Source organism: Streptopelia decaocto (genome assembly GCF_964273445.1).
Source record: "Streptopelia decaocto genome assembly, chromosome: Z".
Classification (NCBI taxonomy): domain Eukaryota; kingdom Metazoa; phylum Chordata; class Aves; order Columbiformes; family Columbidae; genus Streptopelia; species Streptopelia decaocto.
In genome coordinates this window covers 35,516,548-35,540,946 of record NC_138657.1, presented here as the reverse complement: position 1 = coordinate 35,540,946, position 24,399 = coordinate 35,516,548, and the positions used below count along the sequence as shown (strand labels likewise).

The following is a 24,399-nucleotide window of genomic DNA, read 5'->3' as shown; positions in this document are numbered from 1 at the left end:
TCAGATTTATCTGTGTGACTTCTTGGGGCTGTGCCCTGCAGCCAAGTGGCTGCTTCTCTTGGAGCTGCCTGTAGCTTTTCCATACAAGTTTGCGGGAGAAACACAACCTGCTGTGAATCTTCTGGAGGCCCTGCTTGCCTTGGCAGTGTGTCCAGGTGAAAACTCTGTGGTCCCTGGCACACAGCACAAGGCAAACTGCATTGCTGTCTCGAGGCCTTTTGGCCCATCAAGATGAGGCTTGGGCTGAGCCAAGTAGGATGCTTTATTTATAAACATTGGCACTGCCCCAAAACTTTGGGGGGTACAGTGGTAAAATAGGGTTTAGTGTGAGATGTTGGGTGCTGCTAGCGCCAGGATGGCTCCTGCAGAGGTGAAATCACAGGCAGTTTAATATGTCAGCCGTTCTACACATAAGCCATCTCCTAAATACAAAATCAATTATGACCTGGCTGTAACTCACAGAGGGCAGCACAATATTAAACAGCTGCACATCTAGCCATAAATATGCTTTTTTTCAATATATATGACACCAATCACAAAATAGGAGAAACGAAAAAGCAGGGGAAAAAAGCAAAAAAAAAAAAAAACCCAGAAGAGTGACAAAAAAGCTTCCTTTTCTAACCTTCATGGTTAAAATAGGTTCAATTTGATTTCCCTCAAGCTTTATCTATGCAGATTTTAGTATGGACATATTAATTTGCCTTGCAACAAAAATCTTGCAAGAAAGAAAATTCTGGAGGGATGCAGGGAGTAAATACTGCTAAGTGGTTTAAACCTAAAATGGTTATATATTTGCTTACCCAAACTTGTTATAAAAAGAGCGAAATTTTTTATACACATCTAGTAATAACTCTGAAATTATGTATCTCGAGATACCCTAAACAAAGCCCTGATAAAGCTCATGGAACACTGGAAGGATATTCTGTTCCTCACTTGATGGTACTGTATATATTTTGACATGTATATGTTCTACGGATAATATTGGAGTATGATGGCTAAAACAATAGTATTGGTGCTTCAGGGGCAAATTTATTTGCTTTCTATTGTTGTCTAAACATGGTTATTAAGCAAATATGTGAGTAATGTTATTGCCCTATATTCTTGGGAATTAAACATTTTGTGAAAGAATATTACTAGCTAGATAGACTCTGGAACAGCTTAACATATAAATCTTTATTCACATTCCATCTGTACATGTTAGTGTACGTTAAGTAGTTCCACGGGCTGCTGTGGAGTCGGTCTAGAAAGCATATTTCTATATTAAGAGAAGACATAAGGAGACAATTTAAGAAGTTTCTCTGAAAAAGCCAAAGCATTTTTTTCATACAGTTGACATCAACATATATCTTTGTCTCACTATGTAAATGTCAAATTTTATATTGTTTTGGATACACAAAGGCCTTTTCAGATGACTTAATTTATTCATTCACAGCTGCAATAAATATTCCTGCAAATGGATATATGAGTAGGGATCATTTCTCCTGCTAATGTATCAAGTTTCTTTATGAGGTACATAGTCCAAAATGATGATATTTAGGAAATCTGAAATATTGAAAATATTTAGTAATAGTTTAGTGTTCCTTCACTTCAATTAGCTTTGAATGTAATTTCAATTAAACAATGAAATAGACTGTATATTGAAGCTAGAGGTCTAGCGAAGCAGTAGAGTTGAGGACGTTTAAAATCTTTCTGCTTCCTGTAGCTAATGCTGGGTAAAGTGCTACTGAAGCACAAGCTTGTTTTGTTTTCTGGAGGACACCAATTGGGTCTGAAAGTACCAGACACAACCCTGGGATGGCTGGGCCGAGGCTGGACTGGTCAGTAGGCTGTGGGCAAGGCAAGCAGCTGCATACCTAGAAAACAGAGACATCCTCAAATACCGTCAATAAGCATAGAAACAAGGAGCTGTAACAGCAACTTTTCATCTGAAAAAGGTGAAAAAATAGTCTTGGAAAAGGGAAAACAATCTGGCAAAATAAAACTGATCTGAAAGACCAGGAAACATCATCATCTATTGACTGTTCCAGGTGGAAAACAGAAATTAACAGCACCTGTTGGCTGCTCACAGTGGTGGTGTCCTACATCTTCTTATGTCTCTATGATATAAAAATGACTTGCTTTTTTTCCAAAATGCAGATTCTCTCTCTGAGAACATCCTGTGCTGCACATACTTCACCTTTCTTGCACAGGCTGAACTCCCTGCAGAAACTTTCTGTGCGGTCTTGGACTCCCACCGTGGACACCTGCTTGACTCCAGACTCCCTGCTGAGACTCTGTGGTCAGTTTGGTCTGCCCTCCCCACTCTGGGATGGTGTGTCCTCCACTCTTTCTGAAATTCACTTCATACTGGTATTATGATGTATCCACACAAGTCATCTGTCATAATATATCTGTTATTATGTTGTTGATAAATTGCTTCACTCATGGGAAGTTTGTAGTAACCTGCAATAGTAAATTCCTATTTGGTTGTTGCTATAATGTTGCTATACAACTGATTGCTGCTATTACTGATTGCTGACAGTAATTTGAAATAGCTTGAGATAGATCTGCATTTGCTTTGTTAATCATAGGTACCCTTGCTAGTGGTGATTTTTGTGGTAATCTGTAATAAAGTAGAAAAATTTAGAGGATGGAGCCTCCATGTCCTCACGTACAACAGAATCTTGTGAACACACGGTGCTGATTGCTGAACCCCCACAGGCCAAGCCACCCTTGAGGCCATGGCAGAGCTGGAGACGGACTCACCTGTGCTGTCACAGGCCCTGGGGGCCAACGTGGGGTCCTGGGCAGCAGGCTGTTCTGGCCCCTGAGGGTTCTTAGTGTACTCAGGACCCTGACACCTGTCATCTGGTGTCAAAACCTGTAACTATTGGGCAGAGAAGAACCTGATGAAGTTCAACAGGGGCACTGTAAGGTCCTGCACCTGGGGAGGAACAACCCCAGGCACCAGTACAGGTTAGGGGTGGACCTGCTGGACAGAAGTGCTGCAGAAAAGGACTTGGAGTTCTGTGTGACAACAGGTTGATCACTAGTGAAAAATGTGCCTTTGTGGCCAAGAAGGCCAATGGTATCCTGGGGTGCATTACGAAAAGTGTGACCAGCAGGTCGAGGGACATTATCCTTCCCCTCTGCTCTACCCTGGTGTGGCCTCATCTGGAGTACTGCATCCAGTTCTGGGCTCCCCAGTTTAAGAAGGACAAGGAATTACTGGAAGGAGTCCAGTGGTGGGCTACGAAGAAGATTAGGGGCCTGGAGCATCTTTCTTATAAGGAGAGACTGAGAGAGCTGAGTCTGTTTAGCCTGGAGAAGAAAAGGCTGAGAGGGGATCTCATTAATGTCTATAAATATCCCAAGGGTGGGTGTCAAGAGGATGGGACCAGCCTCTTGTCAGTGGTGCCCAACAGTAGGATGAGAGGCAATGGGTACAGACTGAAGCATAGGAGGTTCCACCTGAACATGAGGAGAAACTTCTTTGAGTGTGCCAGGGCAGTGGAACAGGCTGCCCAGAGAGGTTGTGGAGTCTTCTTCTCTGGAGAAATTCAAGACCTGCCAGGACACATTCCTGTGCGATCTGCTCTGGGTGAACCTGCTTTAGCAGATGGGTTGGACTAGATGATCTCCAGATGTCCCTTCCAACCCCAATCATTCTCTGATTTTGTGATTCTTCTTTAGGTCACCTAAAGAACCATGCCTGGCTTTTTTCCAGTGTTAGGCTGGATTCATGTCCGACTTTAGAGGGCATAAAACCAGGGTAATTGTTTCAATGTTGTAGTTGTTCTTCAGGCCCTGTGTACACATACACAGGCACGTCGCAAGAAGAGCCAGAGGCCACAAATGCATTTGCAAAGAGCAAGTTTTATTTTAGTTACCTCTCTACTGGCGGATCTCCGAAGCCACACCTGAGCTCCCAGGCAGAGGTGACACCAGCGGGGATGCAGGCACTGGTCAGTTCAGCCCTGCTGGAAGATCACTGGGCCTGCTGAGCTTGCCCGTATTTCAAGGCTTCAGGCAGGCGCAGCCTTCCGCTCTTTCTCACAGCAAAGCAGGAATCTCAAACATAGTGATAAGGTGCCTAGAGTTTCTCACTCTAACACGGAGGTTCTACTCATCAAGCACACAAGGTCAGTAAAACAATTAGTGTGATGTATGTGCTTTTTATACAGACAGGTGCAAGTCACTTGAGCGTATTTACATTTAACTAATCTCCTTGCCAAATCTTCCGCTATATCCCCATACAGAAGGGCTACTGATGTTGTCTGTCTGGATTTCTATAAAACATTTGATGTGGTGCCATACAACATCCTCTCTCTAAATTGGAGAGGTGTGGATTTGGTGGGTGGACTGTTTGGTGGATGAGGAACTGGCCGGATGGTTGCACCCAGAGTGTGGTGGTCAATGGCACAATGTCTGGATGGACACCGTAACAAGTGATGTGACTCAGGGGTCCATACTGGGACCAGTATTATTTAATACCTTCATCAATGACACAAACATTGGGAACAAGTGCAACCTCAGCAAGTTTGTGGGTAGCACAAAGCTGAGTGGTGCAGTTGACACTCCTGAGGGACAGGATGCCACCCAGAGGGACCTGGAAAAGCTTGAGAAGTGGGCCCATGTGAACCTCATGAGGTTCAGCAAGGCCAAGTGCAAGGTCCTGCAGCTGGGCTTGGGCAACCTCCAGTATCAATACAGGCTGGGGGATGGAGGCATTGAGAGCAGCCTTGCAGAGAAGGACTTGGGGGTACTGGTGAATGAAAGATTGGACATGAGCCAGCAATGTGCACTTGCAGCTGTCGCCTTTTACTGCAGGGTGACAATAAATCATGGCAGACCTTCTCTGTTAAGCCACCCAGCCTTCCCACTAGGAAAGGTAAAAGGAGGAAAAGGGAGAGAGACTTACAAGTTGGAAAAAATTAAAAATGAGCGTATTTACATTTAACTAATCTCCTCGCCAAATCTTCCGCTATATCCCCATACAGCCCCCATCAGAGTATTCTCTCCAAGAGAAAAGATGATCAAGCAGGATATCAAATGGTTCAATCAGTTCTGGTAAATAATCGTTGGTTACCTCCATATCAGCTTCTTTTTTTTTTTTTTTTTTTTTAAAAAAAAAAAGAAGAAGAAGAAGAAGGAATTAAAATTCAATCAAGTGCTTCTGGGAAGTAATGGCCAGCGGTGCGAAATAATGTGTTGGCCACAAACTGATGGCTTTCCAGTCACGCGTTTGAATCTATGACATCTTTCTTCAGAGGGAAGCAGGTGCAAACACGTTATTTATTTTATGCCTGGCAGAGCCACCAGCGAAGGCAGCAGGGGTTCGATTGGCCGCCCCGGAGCGCCCGCGGCGGGGCAGAGAGTGCCCGGAACACGGGCGGCGGCGAGTGTCGCCCGGCGGGGCACCGTTGGCGGCGGCACCGGTAGCGTGGCGGCGCGGGAGGAGGAGGGGCTGGAACGTGTTCATTCGTCACTTCCCCGCTCCCTCGGGCCGGAAGAGAACGGCGGTCGCCATGGCGAGCCGCGGGCAGGTGAGCCTGGCGCGCATGCGCGGCGGGGAGAGGCGGGGGACTCGGTGTGTCCTGGTGCGGCGACATCTTGGCCATGTCTTCCGAGGCTGTCGGGGGAGAGCGGGGCCTTCGCGGTGTTCGGGGGTCGCCTCGAGTGACTTGGAGTCGGGGAGCGCCCGCGCGGGGCCGGTCCCGTTTGAGGCGGCGGCGGTGGTTGCTGGCCCCCTCCTCGCAGCGACCGCGGGGCCGACCCTGCCCACCCCGTGCGGCCTGCGCCCTGCGTGAAGCGGGCAGTCTCTCCTTCCGCAGCGTGCCACAGGCGGGTGATTGCCGCCGTGTCCCGGGTTTTAGTCCCTCCTGCGCTGCCTGGTGGCCGCCGTGCTTGGAGCTGGTGGTAGTGCATGCAGCGCCGACCTGTGTTCCCTCTCAAATTTACAACACTAGCGTGTAAATGATAACTAGACACATTATATACCCAGGGGAGTTTTTCCTTGTATGCCGTTGGAGGGCAGGAACGTTTTTCTTAGCAGTTACTGGCATTTATTCTGAGCGTTAACAGGCAGGGGCTTTCAGGCCAAAAAGGACATGACACTGGGTAATTGAACATGGAGTTTTGCATGCAAAGTCTGTCGTGGAAAAAGGAACACGTTGAGAGACTACAAGTGGAAGTTAATATACATAAAGAGAATGAATTGTGATGAGAAGATGGAGAAAAGCAAAGACGGGACTTATTTAAACCTTTAATCTTTGCAATATAGAGTACTTGGTGGGGGGAGTTGAGCCCCTGTTTTAGAAGTGTTCTAAAGCTTAGTATTTGGGATACTAATACACTGATGTATTAGGGGAATTCTATGTTTCTTCAGGTGACTGTAGAGCTCAAGGGAGCCTGCATTAATATATCTTGTTTCAAAGTCATCTACTCCAATGTGGTGAAGAACTTTCCAGGAGGGGTCTGCAGAAATTTGCAAATAACAGAGGAAGACGCCAGAAAATTGTTGATCAAAGAGTTCAGAATAACCGTAAAACACTCCTACAGGTTTCACAACATATGTCTTTCAAAACCATTTGTAATATTAATTTTACTGTTTGCGAAGATGGAAAAAATACTGTGGGGTAGAAATACTTCAGGATGTCCTGTCTAAATAATTTAGTCAAATCTCTTAAAATAGGTCTACAGAACAAGAAATGTATTTGCTGGGTTTTAATTCTGTTGGTTTACTTTCCACAGATTCAGCCATTTGGGGAATGCTGCAATTAGAGGCAACATTATTCTGTTCAGTTGCTAATTATTAAAGACACAGAAGCTGAAAAGGAATTACCAGAGTCCATGTTCTCTTCTATATGTCTCTGCTCAGGCTGATTTAACTGATTGTCAGGTGACATACTAACTCTTGTAAAAGTGACAAACGTTTTTTACTTAAATATTCCTGAGACTCTCAAGCAATTGAGAATGCACTGATTTGTCCTCTTTCCATAAACATTTGTAGTGCAGTATCATATACTCAACAGGAGGCTAAATCATAAATCACAGTGGAAACAATGACATGGTCTAATCCACATGAAGTGAGATTTGAATTTGTTCATACTTGCAAGTTGTCCCTTAATAGCACTAAAGTTGTGGTAGTATTATGTTAAAGAAGCAGCAGTAGACTGGAAGGTTCCCTCTTCTTACTGTTTTATGTCTTCTTCCACAAAACTCTCTTTTTGTGTGTGTACACTTCTGGATTAATTATCTCAACGTGTAGCCAAGTGACCAGCTGAGCGGAGGGTGAGAATCTAGCTTGAAAATGTAAAAGTGTGTTGACATCTGTTGGAAGTAGTAGCTTTCAGAGAAGCTTGCAGTTCTGCTCTCTGTCGTTAGCAGATTTAAAACAGGCAACATTTTTTTCAAGGCACTGCTGAGGTGTTTTTATTGGGTTTTCACCTTTAGGGGATAGTGTTTTGCATTTCCCACTCACAAATACAGCACATGCTGATGAAGAAGGTGGTTATTCCTCAGTTACAGCCCTGTGTTTCCTCTGCATCCTTCTAAGACATTTTTGGAATATGAATTATGACAAAACAATTTAAGATTGTCATAAGCTACCCAGAATTGTGCCTTCTAGAGATGTAAAAACACACTAGAAAGTACTAGAAATAATTAAACATGTATCTTGTCTCGTTATCAAGTTTGGTTTCATTTTTTCTGTGCTTGTCACAGATTCTTTTCAATCTCTGACAAACATCAACAAATTCTGATAAGGACTTTGGGATTTCTTTAATTTCATTATGGTCTGCGTGTATAAATAGCCAAACAGCATGACTGTGAGTTGTGATTCTTGGGGGTTTTACTTTATGTACATGCTGAGGTGCATTATCTCTACATTGTAAATCCTAATTTTTAGTGTGGGAAGGACTTTGGTTTAAGTTGGTTTTGCCACATCACCTGTAGAAGATTATATCTAGGTATTATAAGGAGACATGAAAAATAATTGTTGAATTAGTTAATACACAGTTGGAGATCTTTTTGAAATTCACTTTTCTTACGTTGGCTTGTAAATGTGAGAATACTGCAGCCATTTATATTTCTACCTTTTTTTTTGCAATCTGAAAATATCCAGTGATCTACCCTTGATAGTTCCTTCAGGTGACTTGACTTTTAGAGTTATTCCAATTCTGTTATGTGTTTTTGTTATTGGCAAAATAAACATGTTTGCATCAATGTATTTTCAGGATTATATTCCTGTCATGCCAAATGATTATTTAGGGGTGTGGTGCTAGTACTCTCTAGCATCTTGGATTAATTTGAAGCATAGAGAACTATCTAGGGTTTTGATTTCTTCACATCTGCTTTGGCTACAAATTATTTGATCAGAAACTGAGGTAAAATATCTTAGATACTGATTCCATATCAAGTTCTATTCTAAATGGAAAGAACCTGAAAGATCAACTAGAACACTCTTAAACTACATGTTCATTTTGACTAAGAATTCTGCTAGCAAACAAGCTAATTCTATTATGTTGTATTGGCAGGTTTTGAAGCTTTTTAAATTACTACACAGAACCCGGCAAGAAGTTTTTAAAAATGATACCAGAGCTCTTGAAGGTAAGAGAGATTTTTTTGTGTGGCGGATGCTTACTATGTTTCTGTGGAACCTTCTCTAAATACAGAGAATTCTTAACATAGTCATTCTTTAAATTATTGCCTTCCACATTTTATGCATAATCATTGGGAAAACTTGTGTGTCCATAACCAGACATCCATTAATTTGAAACAAAAACCTGGTTGTGAGACTCAAGCACTCAAAGTATATTTCTTAAGGAAAACATATCTTTTTGGAATCTTGGTGATCTTCCTGGTTTCCCCTCACTCCCCCCCCCTTTTTTTTTTTACTTCCTCTCTTCAGCCCAGCAAAGCATTTTTAAATGTACTAAGCATTTGAGTTGATTTTATGTACGGTTGCTCCTCAGGGGATAAATATTGATTTTTTTAGTAAACCAACTTGCAGTAGTGACTTCTGTATGTTAGTTATTTTTAAGGTCAGAATGCTAGATAGGCAATTATGTTCCTATAACAGTCAACTTAAATTACAACATCACCTGAATTCCATAGAAATCTTATATTAACATACTTGAGGCAGAGTGTACCAGGAAGGTTCTATAAAGGACATAGAATTCTGACCTTTGAGGCAGTGACAAAGACAAGATAGATTTTGTTGTTGTTGTTTGCACTTTAGGTTTTTTTGTTTACCTTATATAGCTGCAAGACAGAAGATAAATGAAGAATTCAGGAATAACCAATATGAGACATCTGAAGAGAAGATAAATGAGGTACTTCCTGTTTTCATTGGTTTTTCCACTTAGCATAGAAGTACTTATATATGAGATATTTACTTAAAGGGTCTCTAAACCAATGTGAGCACTTACTGAGACATTATGAGAGCCAGATGAGTTTGAAAAGGCTTTTACATGGATCTTAGTTTATAGATATATTGATATGTCCATTGGTATTAATAGTATGTTATAGAATTTTGTACATTCAAAAATACATAATGAGAAAGTGTCTTCTGGTAGTTCAATATGCTTATTTTGAAGCTTCTAATAAAATTATGGGAAAAAATGGTATACGTTGCTATTTTCATGTAAATATTTTTTATATTTGGCTCATAATGTCTATCTGAGCTGTGTTCACTTAAATTTGCTTGGGTTTTGTTGGATAGACAAAAAGTACAGAAAAATTAAACAGTCTGCTCAATTACTGGCAGACATGAGAATTGCTTTGGTTCCTGATCACAAATGAGGCAACATCTTTCATTGGAGGCAAAAAAAAGCCAAATGATCATGACTATTGTATATACTGAGGTATCAATTATACTACTGGGATTTTTGCTTTTTCTTTTCTCATGGTGCATTAAAAGGAGTAAAATGTTCTGTTAACTCACTGTGTAAGTTACCTTTGCTCAGTTGTTATCTTAACAGTTTTTACTGAGTCATTTTTCTAAAGCTTACTGAGGCCTGAAATGAAACATCTGTATTTTAGATATTTTTAGTTCTTAACATCCATACAGAGTGAATAATTCAGGCCTTGTCATTCAGCCTTTTAACTGATTCTATTTGCATTGTCACTGGGCACTAATTGGAAGAAAGTGCCTCCATCTGTCCTTTGCAGAAGTAAATCTAAAACTTTGCATCATACCATCCACTGGACAATAACATGAATAGCTCTTAGCATTTATGTAGGACTTTATAGCATTTCTGCTTGTTGTTAGGCCCCTATAGCAGTACTTGTGTCTTTGTGTTTCCAGTGTCTGAGCCATTAAATTGTATGTTCTTTTTGTTGTAGATATACAGAACAAATCCTTGCTGTAATTTTTAAAGCTATATTTGTTAGGGATGACAACCTGCAAAATACACGTATGTAACTTTTTAGCATGGGTTAATAGAGGTTGCAGAGGGATCTAGATAGAGAACTGGGCAATCACCAGCTGCATGAAGTTCAACAAGGGCAAGTCCTGGATTTTGCACCTGGGACATAGCAACCCTGGCTGTACATACAGACTGGGGGACAAGATGCTGGAAAGCGGCTCTGCAGAGCGGGATCTGGGGATTCTGGTCGATGGCAAGTTGAACATGAGCCAACAGTGCCCTGGCAGCCAAGAGGGCCACCCATGTCCTGGGGTGCATCAAGCACAGCATTGCCAGCGGGATGAGGGAGGTGATTGTTCCACTCTGCTCTGCACTGGTGCAGCCTCACCTGGAGCACTGTGTGCAGTTCTGGGCAACACAGGGTAAAAAGGATATAAAGCTACTGGAGAGTGTCCAGAAGAGGGCTATGGCTTTGCTGAAGGGTTTAGAGGGGAAGCCGTGTGAGGAGCAACTAAAGTCACTTGGCTTGTTCAGCCTGGAGAAGAGGACACCTCATGGGAGACCTCATGGCGGCTACAGCTTCCTCACAAGGGGAGGAGGAGGAGCAGATGGTGATCTCTTTTCTCTGGTGACCAATGACAGAACCCGAGGGAATGGCAGGAAGATGTACCAGGGAAGGTTTCGGTTGGACATTAGGAAAAGGTTCTTCACCCAGAGGGTGGTGGAGCACTGAAGCAGGCTCCCCAGGGAGGTGTCATGGCCCCAAGCCTGACAGTGTTCAAGAAGACACTGGACAACGCCCTCAGACACGTGGTGTGAACTGTGGGGTTGTCCTGTGCAGGGACAGGAGCTGGACTCGATGATCCTTGTGAGTCCCTTCCAACTCAGGACATTCTATGATATCTGTATTAAATGTGTCAGTGGAAGAAATTCTAGACTTTCATCACAAGTACAGAACCCTAGAACATCATAGAACCTGTCATATTTATTATGTAAACATATATATATACACACTGAATAGACTCAGAGGCAGATGAACTGGATCAAATTACAAACAGGACTGTGGGAATTTGTACACTTGCATAAACACAGGGGTGTTAGTGTTCTGCTTTGTACAGCAGCCAAAAAAATGAATATTGACCAACCAAATGTGCATTTTATTTTGTCAGAAATGTCCTCTAATATGACATCAAATATTTAGTTATGTAGTAACCTCAGCAGGAAGGAGTGACTGTCTGCAGTATCAGAATGTGAGATGTGTCACCTGAATCTGTTGCAACATTTTCTGATGAGGAGTGCACTTCTGAAGTTATCTTGGTTATCGCCACTCCCTGGGATTTGGCTTGTTTGTGAAGTAGTCTCAGAGCAAATAGCAGAATTCCTTTAAGATGAATCTGAAGAAGAAGGTGTGTGCCAGGAGCATGCAGCCTGGCTGCTAATAGACATTCAATAGGGTAACTGGTGCAAACCCTTGGAAAGGGAGAGGAGAAATTCAGTGTAGATGTCAAGTCTTGAGCTCTAACTCTTGCAAAGATCCACTTCTGTTGGTACACCCTACTTCCTAGTGTAAGCATGTCTTCCAAAGTGTCTCATTTGTGCATTTTCATTTATTTCTGACACAGAAATAAAAAACTATTTGGATTCTCTTAATCACTCAGCAAAACTAGCAAGAGTGCTTCTGCTTCTCCTCTGGATGAGGAAAAGAATCCTAGGTCTTTTGCCAAATATTAGTGCCTTTTCAAATGTTTAGGTAGGGCCTTGTTCCTATACTCCTTTTCTGTGAAACTTCAGTATTCTTAATTCTTTTCGTGTTTTGCCCATATTTTTGCCTCCAAATTTAATGAGCAGGAATGTTGGAAGAACAAGATTTGCCTTTCATTAGGCGCAGTCGAATATATTGAGGCATTCACCAACGTCTGTGGTCATTGGAAGCTAGTTACTTGTTTTGATAGTTGGGTTCCACCTTGATGTGCAGTTTTCATTGGGTATATATATTTTATACTGCTGTACGTTCCTGAGCAGAAGTTTACTTCTTCTCACGCTGTATGTCAAGGTAGGTTATATATCAACCTATAAGTTATTCCAGGATCCCCAAAGTAAAAGCTATGTATAGATAGTGCATAACTAACTGCGTAATAGAACTGACTGGTTTTATTATTTGAATAGCTGTCTAGTATGGAAAATGTCTTCAGGAATAATTTCATATAATTTAAATTATTCTGTTCTGTTGTTTTTTGTTGTTGTGTGTTTTTCTTTTTACTAGCTTCTGAAAGTAGCTTCAGATGTTGAAGTGATTCTCAGAACTTCTGTTATTCAGGCAGTTCACACAGATTCCGACAAAATATGTGAGTAAAGCTGCATGCTAAAAATATATTTTAAACTCTTGTAGTTCACTAAATAAATATGAAACTTGAAAACGGTGTAAAGGGACAGAGAGGACAGAAGTCTGTCTATCTGCAATTTCTCTGCTCAAACCCTTAGTTTAAGCCTGTTGACTAATGGCTTTGCCTGGGACAGGTGGAGGTTGCAAAGGTACAAAGTTTCTACACAAATATTTTGAAATACAGAGACTGCTAGAAAACATGCAGTGCGTGCATTAAATGCCCTCATAGAGAGAAAAAAGTTGTAACTTGGTAGCTTAAGTATTAGGAGCGATAGCAATTATGTAGCAATTCAGCACACATATACTGGCTCATCCGTTGCTGTGTGTGCCGAAATGTCCTAGCTGCAATGCGTGCTCTACCAAGTAGGAAGAAGCTGCCTGTGGAGAATTAGCAAATACAGTATTTATTTGTGCTCTCCATGGCATACCTTTTTATTTGGGGATTGTGTTCTTTTCCAAAATCTTACTCTGACAATTTAAGTTTCAGATAATGCCTTGGAAGATTCATGACAGAGCTATGGCTTTGATGAAAAGCGTATCTAATTGTGAAATTTTAGTTCCTGGTTTAGAAGTTCTTTTATCTTACAGCGAAACACAAGAGAATTAGTAGGTTCGGCATACAACTGTGTGATAGAGGATAGGAAAAACTTTCAGCTGTGTACATTGTTTTGTTTCTCTTAATGGTGTCTTTAAGTTTTTTTAACTGTTTTCAGGTTTAGATTTGGTAAAGCATTTAACTTTAGAACAGCCATTTGGATTGAGGCCTAAGATAAGTCTAAACCAGTGTCGAGTCTTCCACAGTGACCCTAGGCAGATGACAGTAGAAACATAGGAACAGAGGAAGTGAATTTTTGCATTTTCCAGCTGTTTACACCTGGCAGCACTTCCTGAGACAGGGATTGCTTCTGTTTCAGTTATCCTCAGTGGGTTTCTCTCTCGTGAACTTGTTCTTGTCAACTTACATGTATTTCTTATTCAGGATGGATCATTAAAGACTGTTGTTTTCCAAATTTGTTAAACAGCACAGATACTAACAAAAATACTTGTAGAACTTAACTTCAGACATCTCTCCGTTGGGATACCTGTCCATTGATTGTTCACTTTCCACAGTTTAACCAGTGACTTATCCATGCTAGACCTTCTGTCATAATAAGGCTGTTGTTTTCTTAAAAGCGTTTTCTGAGGGACTTCTGGGAATCCAAGCACGTTGGGGAAGCCCTCCAAGAGGTCTTCAGAGAACTCCAGCAGGGACTGTGGTGCAGAACATCCCTTACAAAAGCCACATGAATTCCATGAATTCATGTTCAGATACTGATTTATATTCTAGTACTGTGTGAGTGTGTAGGGCTGGGGTTAGGACAGCCAGAGCCCACCTGGACTTTATCTTGGCAAGGAATGTAAAGGACCACAAGAACAGCTTCTACGGATATATCAGTAGCAGAAGGAAGAGGAGGGAAAATATGGGCCCACAGCTGAATAGGGCAGGGGAACTGGTAATAAAGGCCATGGAAAAGGCCAAGGTGCTTGGTACCTTCTTCACCTCAGTCTTTACTGCTAAGGTTTGCCTTCAGGAGTCATGGGCTTTGAATCATTGGGAATGTCTGGAGTGAGGATGACTTACTTTTGGTAGAGCAGGAAAGGGCTGGGGAACATTTGAACAGATGGGCCTTAGACAAATCCACAGGACCTCATGTGGTGCACCCATGGGTGATGAAGGAGCTGGCCGTTGTCATTGTAAGGACACTTTTGATCATCTTTGAAAGGTCATGGTGATTAGAGGAGTTGCCTGAGGACTGCAAGAAAGCAAACATCACTCCTCTTTTTATAATAAGGACAAGAGAGAAGATCTGGAAAACTGGTCAGCCTCACCTTGATATCTGGGAAGGTGGCTGAGCCACTCCTGGAAGGTGTTTCCAAATGTTCTAAGAACGGCTTGGGGACTGGGAATTGTCAGCAAGGATTTTCAAAGGGGACATCTTCTCTGACTGATATCCTTTTACAGTGAAATGGCTTGACTTAGTGGACAAGGGGAGAGTAGTGGTGTTTGTCCGTTTTGACTGTAGCAGAGCTTTAATATTGCCTCCTTTAAAATCACCATAAACAAAAAGTGATACAATTGCCACCACCTAATTCTACAGACTTCTTAGAGACATGATGGCAGTGAGGTTTGTGCAGAAGGAAGTCTTCCAGAGTCTGATACTAACCAGGAAAATTTTGTACTGCAGCAAAAAATGTGGAATATGTCTGTACACACAGTGTATTTGGCCTGCTTATGAATGCAAGAGATGTCATTATCCAGTCTCTTGCCAATCCTTCTTTTTTGTTGTTTTGTTTTGGAGGTTTGTTTGTTTTCTGTATCTGTTTTAGATAGATATAAGCTTTGCTTCTCTGTAATTGATCTTACTGCAGTAAGAACAATACAATAATCTTGAAACAGCCATTTCAGTTTGAGAGCTGTGTGTTTGGAATATATATTGAAGTGAGAAGTATTTTGTCTTGATAATGTAGTGAATCACCAATTTAAGATTAGGAATGCTTAGAAAAGAAATCCAGAGCATCATGATAGAAGTTCACAGAATAATATTGAACAATACAAAAAAATGCATAGAATGGATAGATATTCTTACTTGTCCTGGTAAATTTAAAATGTAAAGAGTATTCAGTAAAGTTAGAATTTACAGTCAAAGCTAATACCAAAAAATTACTTTTTTAGTTTACACAATGAATAATTCTTAAAGGTCCTGGCAATGAATATTTTTTGTAAATTGGTCAGTTACAGAACATTATTTCTATGTGCCTTTCTTTGAGCAGGCTTCTACTGTGTTTGCATCTTTCCTAAGAATCCAGCTTTGATTATTTATATAGCACTCTGAATTAGGCAGTCCTGGTATAGCTCTTTATATAGTATTAATGTCACAGGTAGCACAGAGTAAGCCATTAGAAAATATCTGAAACTAAAAGTTCAGAATTTTTAGGGAGTTGAGGTAATCGTCAGCACATTTTGATAGCAGTTTATGGTGAATAGCATCATCAGTGTATTGTGTAAAATTTTACCTATAAACGGGTGTGGTTTCCACTACTGCTTCACTTTGTTGAATCTTTCACCCTACTGTTCCCATCCTTTCTTGTTTATAAAGAAATATTGTCTGAGATTAAAATGACGAAAAAAGTTGGAAGTGGGGCTTCAGCTTCCAGTTGAATCTATGGCTAGGTGGTGGTGTAGTTTAACCCCAGTCAGCAGCTACGCCCCACACAGCCACTTGCTCACTCCTCACAGTAGGATGGGGGAGCAAAAACGTAAGCAAACTCATGGGTTGAGATAAAACCAGTTTAATAGGTAAAGCAAAAGCCATAAACACAGGGAAGCAAAGTAAGAAGAAATTCATTCACTACTTCCCATGGGCAGGCAGGTCTTCAGCCATAGCCAGGAAAGCCGGGCTCCATCACACCAAATGGTTACTTGGGAAGACAAACACCATCACTGCAAATGCCTCCCCGTTCTTCCTTCTTCTTCCAGCTTTTACTGCTGAGCACAATGCCATGTGGTATGTAATATCCCTTTGGTCACTCAGGGTCAGGTGTCCCGACTGTCCCCCCTCCAAACGTCTTGTGCCTGTATATGATGACAATATCAAGTGGATCTGCTTTTTGGCACCTAGGAGCCAATTTTTCGCAGGAAGTTTGTTGTAGGGAGTGCCTGTGTAGGTATATAAGGTATATGAGTCTGCTTAGAACATTGAAGGGGTATTCAGTTCCAGTAGAGCCTTGATTAAAGAAGTTTTAGCTGATCAAAATCAATATCTTTATGCTCTACACTGACTTGTATAGTGCCAATAGAATTACATTGCTTTTATGGTATCATCTTGTATTAAATGAGAGGCTTGCGACAGATTTATTACCACCACCAACAACAAAGTAGAAGTGTAGCCCTAACGTGGCTGCTATAGTTGCTGTTTGTTGGCAAATAAAAATAAGCAATCTCAGTTGAAAAGTTTATGTTTCATAGTGCTTCATCTTAGGTGCTACATGTTTGTTTTGGAAACCTTGTAGGTGAAGATTTATTTTGCTGTAATAGAAAGTATATTGGCCTATTTGGGAAAAAAAAAAAAAAAAAGACAATGTAGTAAAATACTTACTAATTTAAATGCAACCCAAATATACTATTTCCTTGCTTATTCCCAAGCCATCGTGCTGCCTCTACCCTCCAAAACAAGATTGAAGTGATTGGTTACTATGTTGTGTGAAAGAAAGGGAGGGGAGAGGGAACACCAGAACACCACAAAGCTAGGTAAAATGTTTGAGAAATCTAGTGCTGCCACTAGTTTCACTAGTTCCTGTCAGAATATTTTGATTCTTAACTTTTTGTGTTATAGCTAAAAATATGCAATTTAACTACACCTGGTGTTTTTTCTTCCTTTTAATTTCAGTCCTGTATCTCTAAAATAACTATTTAATAACTGAAAATAAAAAGCCAAAGACTTGTCTTAGATAGTGAGAATAAATGTTGGTAAGGGGAACATTTTTCTTAATCAAGTGAAACCATTCTCTGTTGTCATAGAAGCAGTGCACAGGGCCATGTTATCCTTTAAAAATAATTTGAGATGCAGTGGGGTATAGTCATGTTGGGATTCACTGGTAAATCTTTAAAAATTAAAGAAAAGAAATTAGGCTGAGGTTTTCTTACAGAAGAGAAGACAACTTCAATTAGGAGCTTGTTAGTCATATTAGACAGTTTTTCTGATTTGTTTTTTTCATGTTTCAGTCTGTTACTCAGTAGTATACAAATGTCTCTTCTCTACATTTTGCTTTAATTTCAGATTAAGCTCATTCAAGTAGAGCTTACATTTTAGTAATATACCACACGTACAGTATGTTTGATGATTTTGATTCAGGGTGTTGGTAATGTATGTTCAAAACTTAGCTTTGAAAAGGAAGGTTTAAAATTCTTTCAGTCTTCATTTGTTTGGACTTTTGCTTTTCTGTACTTCATATCCAATTCTGTTTTTCTTTGGTATTGCTGTTTCACGTACCTGTTCTCTTAGAAACCTATTAAGTGTGTCAGTATCAGTACGGAGATGCAAAAGGAACACGCCTTCAAGAGAATCAGTTTTCTTTCTTATAAAATGTGGGATGTCAATGCACGTTGGACAGAATAATCACAGAATCACAGGATCATTTTGGTTGGAAAAGAACTTTTAGGTCATCAAGCCTAACCGTTAGCCTAACACTGCCAAGTCCAGTCTTACTCATTATGCACACATGCACACAAACACACACAGTTTTACAGGCTTACTGTACCTTTCACAGTTGTCTGACCTAGTCAAAGTACAGCATTATGATTTTAGTTGTTTGTGCTTTAGTTTTTGCTGCTGGAGCAAATCTGACAGGACCGAGCTTCTCCTTCCCTTCATGAAGAAAGGACAAGATGGTTTCTGAAGAGCTAGATGGCAAGAACTTAGAGTCAGGAAGAGGTTAAAATGGTGTATGATTAGAAAACCATAGCACACTGCACTTCTGGGGTGATATGATGGCCATAATATTCATTTGATGCTTTATTTTCCTGTTGGCCTTTAAAATAGGTAAGACAAAATTAGTATTACAGATCAGATTCCAGGTTATTGGGAGAGAGGGCTAAGTCAAATTTAGTATTAATTTTTTGAACTCTTGAAGTAAGGATGATGTGGCTCAGGCATAATGAAATTGCTGTTTTCTCACTTGCTAAAATTTACTGCAACACTTTACTATTTTTTTGTGCATTCTTAATGCTATTAAAATATTTTCAGTGCTTTTAAAAGGAAAAGGGGGAAGGCATTAGCCTGACGAACAGAAGGTAAAAATCTTAATATAATTTTGTCTTGGGTAGGTACCATGATGTGTGTACACTTACCAGAAGTTCAGATTCTCAGTAACCTGATTTTTTTGTAGTAACTCATTTTTTTTGTATTTAAATTTAAAAACAACTTTAGAATTTTAAATAGTATTTTCCATAAGATAACATAGGCTTTTTTTTTTTTTCTGTTGCAGTGCTCATACCCAGGAAAGATCTTCTACAAGACAATACTCCTTACTTTGATAAACCATCAAAAAAGCGTGAATCCCCAGAACGTTAAAATACTGTGAGGAGATCTCTGGATACCTGTGTTAAAGCTAAATTTTAAAAACAGTTAAGTATTGTTACCAGGAAAAGAGGGACTGAAACCAAGACACCAATGTTATTGTGTGCTGTGATATCATCATGCACTTCTATGGAAGATACTAATACTTACACAGAAACTCAACACTCACAGTTCTTTTAAAAATACACTGGTGAACTGTGTTATTTCAGCCAGGAATGTTTTTAATTATGACAGTTGTCAGATATTGTTTCCTAGCAACCCAGAGTTTTTCAAAACCAAATACTAGTTAAATGGAGTTCTTAATCCTGATAATATTTATTTATCAGTTTATTGTCAATCATATGCTGCTTTGAAGTAATGTGACACCATCAAAAGCATGATTTCTGAAGCTGTCATTAATTGTGCACTAGTATACTGTGATGTTTCAGACAGGTCTTAAGGCTTATCTGAATAAATTATTGAGATTTTACAGATAGGAGAGTGTGTGTAGTGTTTTTATTCTCCCCCACACCTTTGAACGAGCAGGAGTGGCAGGATTTGAGTTCTTAGATGATGGCAGAACAAGATAGCCCAGCCACAACCTAACTTAACAATGTCGGTTTAGATCACATGGTTTATTAATTTAAGGTTTTTGTTTTATCTTGTGATTACAGAGTGACTGACTGAAGCATTTTCCGAATAAAAGAGGCTTGTTGCTTAGATGCAAGTGATCTGACTTGCCTAGAGTGAATTCATGGTGAATTTATTTACTAAGCCCTTATCACTTCCGTTTTTTTAAAGGAGACTTAATCGCTTCTTGCAGAATTCATCACAATGATCTGTTCATAGAATTTTCTCTGTGTGACATTGATAACAGGCACTATAGTAGGATCTGAATACCTCATACACGAGGTGAGGTAGCCTAGTACTACCTCTAAGCAGTGTTTCAGGTCCCAGTTATCCTGTTTGTTTCTAATAGGCCTCCAATATGTCAATATTGTGTATCCATATGGTTTCTGAAATGGCTTTACCAACTGAGTAAAACAGAAAACTAGTGCCTGCATCCAGTCTCTTCCTCACACAGCATGTCAGTGCAACAAGAACTCTTTTCTTTAAAGCTAGTTCCTCTGGCTACCATGGGCAGGGCAGCCAACAGCAACTAAGTTGTCAGGAATCCCCTTTCAATTGCACTGATAGCTCCCTGCATTGTAGCTAGAAGGCAACAGACAAACGAGAGATGGAATTAAATAAGTGCAATTTCTGCTGTTTGTGTAAACATCTTAGTCTGTAGGGGATGTGCTGTTCTAGGCGCCTTGTATTGTTTACTTCCCTAAGGACGAGGTATATTCTGTTTGGTTTCCCATCCCTCTGCAGCCTGCCCACTTTTTTTTTTTTTTTCATAAGGAGTGTAAGAGATGGGTATGCAAGGGATTAAAAATAGAAGGTAGTTGTGGCTGTAAGGAGAAAATGAAACAGAACATTACCTCAAGCAAAGTGACTAATTTTTAAGCAAGAATAATTAAGTGGGTGTCTGTCAAGAATGGCAAATTTTACAGCCATTAAGGTTTATATCCCACGGCGTGCTGGATTTGGGGGAAATCCATCTCTCAGACCCATTGCTTTAGGCTCTGGGGTTAGTGTACTAGTGGTTTTATCCTTCAAATTGATGTCATGGAACTGAGGCCTGGTAGGTCTTCACTCTTTTGGTAGCGATGCAGAATAGTATTGACTGTTACCATGCAAAATATGTACCAAAAGACTTAGTGATGTCAACAGTAGATGGCGGTCTTTGTATGATGCTTGAGAAAACTGCAAGTGAAGAAACTATTTTCATGTGACTATTGCTCTGGGTTTGTTCTGCTGTCTTGTGTTTCAGCTTTTTACTTTTAACAAAAAATAACACATGAATAGAAAGATAGTGTGGAAATGTCAATTTACAGGATCAGGCGTGGGATTCGACAGGCATTTGTGTGCTCCTTCTTACCTACGTCTTGAATATTCGTAATAAAAATACAGAATGAGTCACCTCAATAACGTACACAACTGCTGAAAATAAAAAAGTTGGTAGAATTTACTGGCCTTCAGAACAAGTCCCCTTACACTCTTGTGTAGTATCTTTATGGTCCTTGTGCATTCCTGGGCAGCAAAGACAGACTGAGTTTTGCTCTGCTGAGATGAGGAAAATCAAGTCGATACGTGAAAGATTACTAATGTAAGAGACTGATGGCCCTATTTATTGCTCTTGTTTCAATACGAACTTAAATGGGAATCCGGGTGTATCCAGACCAGGATAAATACAAGTCACAATAAGGAATTGAGCCTAAAAGTATCACAGAGTTGGTCGCTGTCTGGGCAGGTGTTTGCTTTCTGCAAATTTTCCTTTCCAACCTTAAAAGATGCACAAACTTGCTTAATGAGCAGCTGGTGATTAAAGACTTCTCTTTGCTATTGGTGACAGTAACTGTTCCTCTTCCCCTTATTCCATGCTTATTTATTGGTTCGCATTCCAGTACCCAATCATCTCCCCAGCTTCTGTTTCCATTTTGTTTAGCTTTGGTTATGAATCTATTCTTGATACTGCTGGCTTTGCGTTCATATATATCTTTATTTTCTTGAATTAATATCAGTAATAATGTTGAAAGGACAGAAAGTATTGTTGTGTTCCCTCTGCAAAGATTTGTGGAGGGGTTTTGATAGATAAAGATTTATTGTTGAATTAGCCAGGCTCAAAGGAATCTCAAGGCCGCTTCAAGAAGCTGAGAACAGAATCTGCTGTGAGAAAGAGGGGCGTGCAGGGCCCCAACATGGCATGAGTCATTAGACCTATCATCAGTGAGACTCCAGCGCGTGGACAGCCCATGATACTCATTTAGCGAATCCATGCTTGGAGCGTGGACGTGTGATTAGAATATAGTTGCATATATAAGGAGGCTTGTTTCTATAATAAATGGCTTTGCGTGATTCACATTGAATCAGAATGCTGAGTCCTTTATTGTTCCAACAAAAATTGAAGTGTTAGCTGAAACTGTTTAAAACATTACAGGGGCCTTCACATAATGACTTGGGAGGGAAAAAGGTTGATTCCTTACCACAGAAACTGTAGTTTAATAGGCTCACAATAAAATGATTCAGTCACATTAAGCTTTTCAAGTTTACTAGAACTGCAGGACTTTAGAGCAGACATAAATGCCTTTCTTCCAAAGAATGCATCATCAGTCTTAAAAGATTAGCCTTAAAGGTAATAGTTCTTTAAACTGTAGTTTAAATATGTTTTATATCAAAAAAATATGTAGAGATCCTTTGCAGCAGGCAGGAAATTCTGATTAAGCAGTCTCACTGCCTGTTGAGATCTGCCTTAGTTCAGCTGCTGTAGCCAAGAGGTCAGTATGGCCTAAGCACTGGGTGCTACAGTGCAGAGGTGCCTTCCTGACCTGTACAGATACACTAGAGGTGCTGCTTAGCAGGACGTGGTGTTGTAAAGCTGAGATTCAGGTCTGCTTCAGGTAGTCACATGCTTACACAATTTGGCAGAACAGATGTCACCTAAATGATTACACTTAAGAAAATTCTAAGCACTTCAGCTTTTGACATCTCCTACCATAGATGTGTCTGTTAGAGCCTTCTGCCCCAGTGTTCTCCTTCATGAACTGTTGTCTTGTGTACACTGTAGTTTTAACAAAAGCATTAAATACAACCAAGAAATATTTCCTGTTTAAATATTAAGTTTTGGGGTTGTTCTAACCAGATTTCCCTCACCTTTATTTAACAGTTTAAAATACAGGTTTTCTTCAGGTTTTATTCTGGAAGGAGTACCTCAGGATAAGGATCAAGCATGGTATTAGTACATTTGCTATAGCCTGATGTTCATAAAACACAAGTGATAGATTTAATCTATGACTCTTTTTTTTTTTTTTTTGCATGGATGGGATTTGTGTTCACGTCTTTATGGTCTTCAGGTGAAACAACATGGCTTTTCTAATTTAGTAGTACCAAATTCATCCCCTTCTCTGGTCCTGTGCTCTTTGGTAAAGGAAGCATTTGGGTGCTATTTTAATAGGGAATGCTGTTGTATGCCACAAAGTCCCTCCGCAAAGAGTTGATCTGGAAGTAGGATGAAGAGTTTAATCTGGAAAAGTGGCCTGTACCTTCCCCAGGTACTGAGTTCTCAGGCAGTTTTTCAGGTAATATGAGATCAAGAAACCTGTGGCGACTTCAGTGAATAAATCTAGCATTAGCATCTATTCTTTTTCTTAGCGGTCATGCCAGTTGAAGGAGCTGAACTAGTCTGAATGTTACATAGCATCATCAGTCCTGTTTTTATCATACTAGACCTGTAAATAAAGTAACTTAGCTTAAAGTACTGGCAGTTCTTTACACTTCCTTTACAAAAGGGAAAAAAAATATTGACAATTGAAAACTAAAAATAAAGGCTGAGCAATTTACAGGAAGAGCTGAGTCCTACCACTTCCCTCCCTTAGATAACTCTTTCCAAACTGCTTGCAACAATGTAATCCTAAACTCTGGAGTTTGACTGTCAAATCTTTGATATCTGGCTTTATGGGAAATTAGTACTTAACACAAGCAGGAATAGCAACATAACTTCAGTATTGAGGATGGGATTTTGCAGCTACCAAGTCTTTAGGAGAAATCTAGTAATCCTTGAGGGTAATGTATGTCCTGCTTGTATGGAGTAAACCTGTGGTGTAGTTATCCAGATCTCTCTAGTTCTGTTGGAAGACTTCACTAGTGAAACTTTTATGATAGCTGTATTCAGTTTTTTAAAAGTTTAGCTTTCCTGTGACTTCTTTTGTTTTTCCTGCCAACAAGACTAAATCTGAGGAGAGGGAAAGACAGGAAGGGCACATCTTTATACTTAGATAAATAGCAATAAGCTTAAATAAGTTTAAATAAGTTTAAATAATTGGCTCATTATAAGCAAATATTTCCATTTAGTCAGCACTCCAATAATCTGTTTTGCATCAGATGGTGGAGTAAAAGCATCTACTTTTCAAATTATGCTTTTCTTTTTTCTGGCAGTATGTACTTCAGCTTCCCATCTCGTCTACCTGAAAGGCTATGGCATGAGTCCAGGATTAGTCAGGATTAAATAAACAGCTGGTGAACCTGCAGCCTGTAGAAGCTGGGAGGGTGGATGGTATTCTCTGCATTCGGCCATAAAAATGGAAACAGTTCTACTGTTTCACCTGCTGCTGTAGTAGTAACAGCTGTGTTCTGTGAGAGCAGCGGCATTGTACAAAGATTGATTCAGCTGCCCCCAAACTGCACTTTCCAGCTGAAAGACATCTCCATAGCTGAGCATGGAAATTCTGTCATTCTGCTCCCTGTGCAGTAGAACTGTCGTAGTGAAAACAATCAGGCTGTGACCTCCACCGTACTCTGCACTTTTTCCAGACAGTTCTTAAAGGAAAGAATGAAAAGATCATTCCATTGCTTCCTTCCCCTTCTGAGTATGTGTTTAAGATAAAAACCTTTGGTCCATTGCTGTCCACCGGCAAACGAGCCAGCACTGATATTTCTGTGTAGATATTTGTCGGCCATTCTATACATTTTC

The 24,399-nt window shown here is 40.2% G+C and overlaps 1 protein-coding gene across 1 annotated transcript; it reads left to right on the top strand.

Moving 5' to 3' along the window:
• The first annotated feature begins 5,445 nt into the window (after nt 1–5,445).
• LYRM7 (LYR motif containing 7) lies at nt 5,446–19,639 on the top strand. Its single transcript, XM_082074993.1, has 5 exons — nt 5,446–5,525; nt 8,517–8,589; nt 9,244–9,314; nt 12,613–12,694; nt 18,757–19,639. Exons 1-5 carry the CDS (start codon nt 5,508–5,510, stop codon nt 18,840–18,842), a joined length of 330 nt encoding a protein of 109 aa, XP_081931119.1. The 5' UTR covers nt 5,446–5,507; the 3' UTR covers nt 18,843–19,639.
• The last annotated feature ends 4,760 nt before the right edge of the window (nt 19,640–24,399 follow it).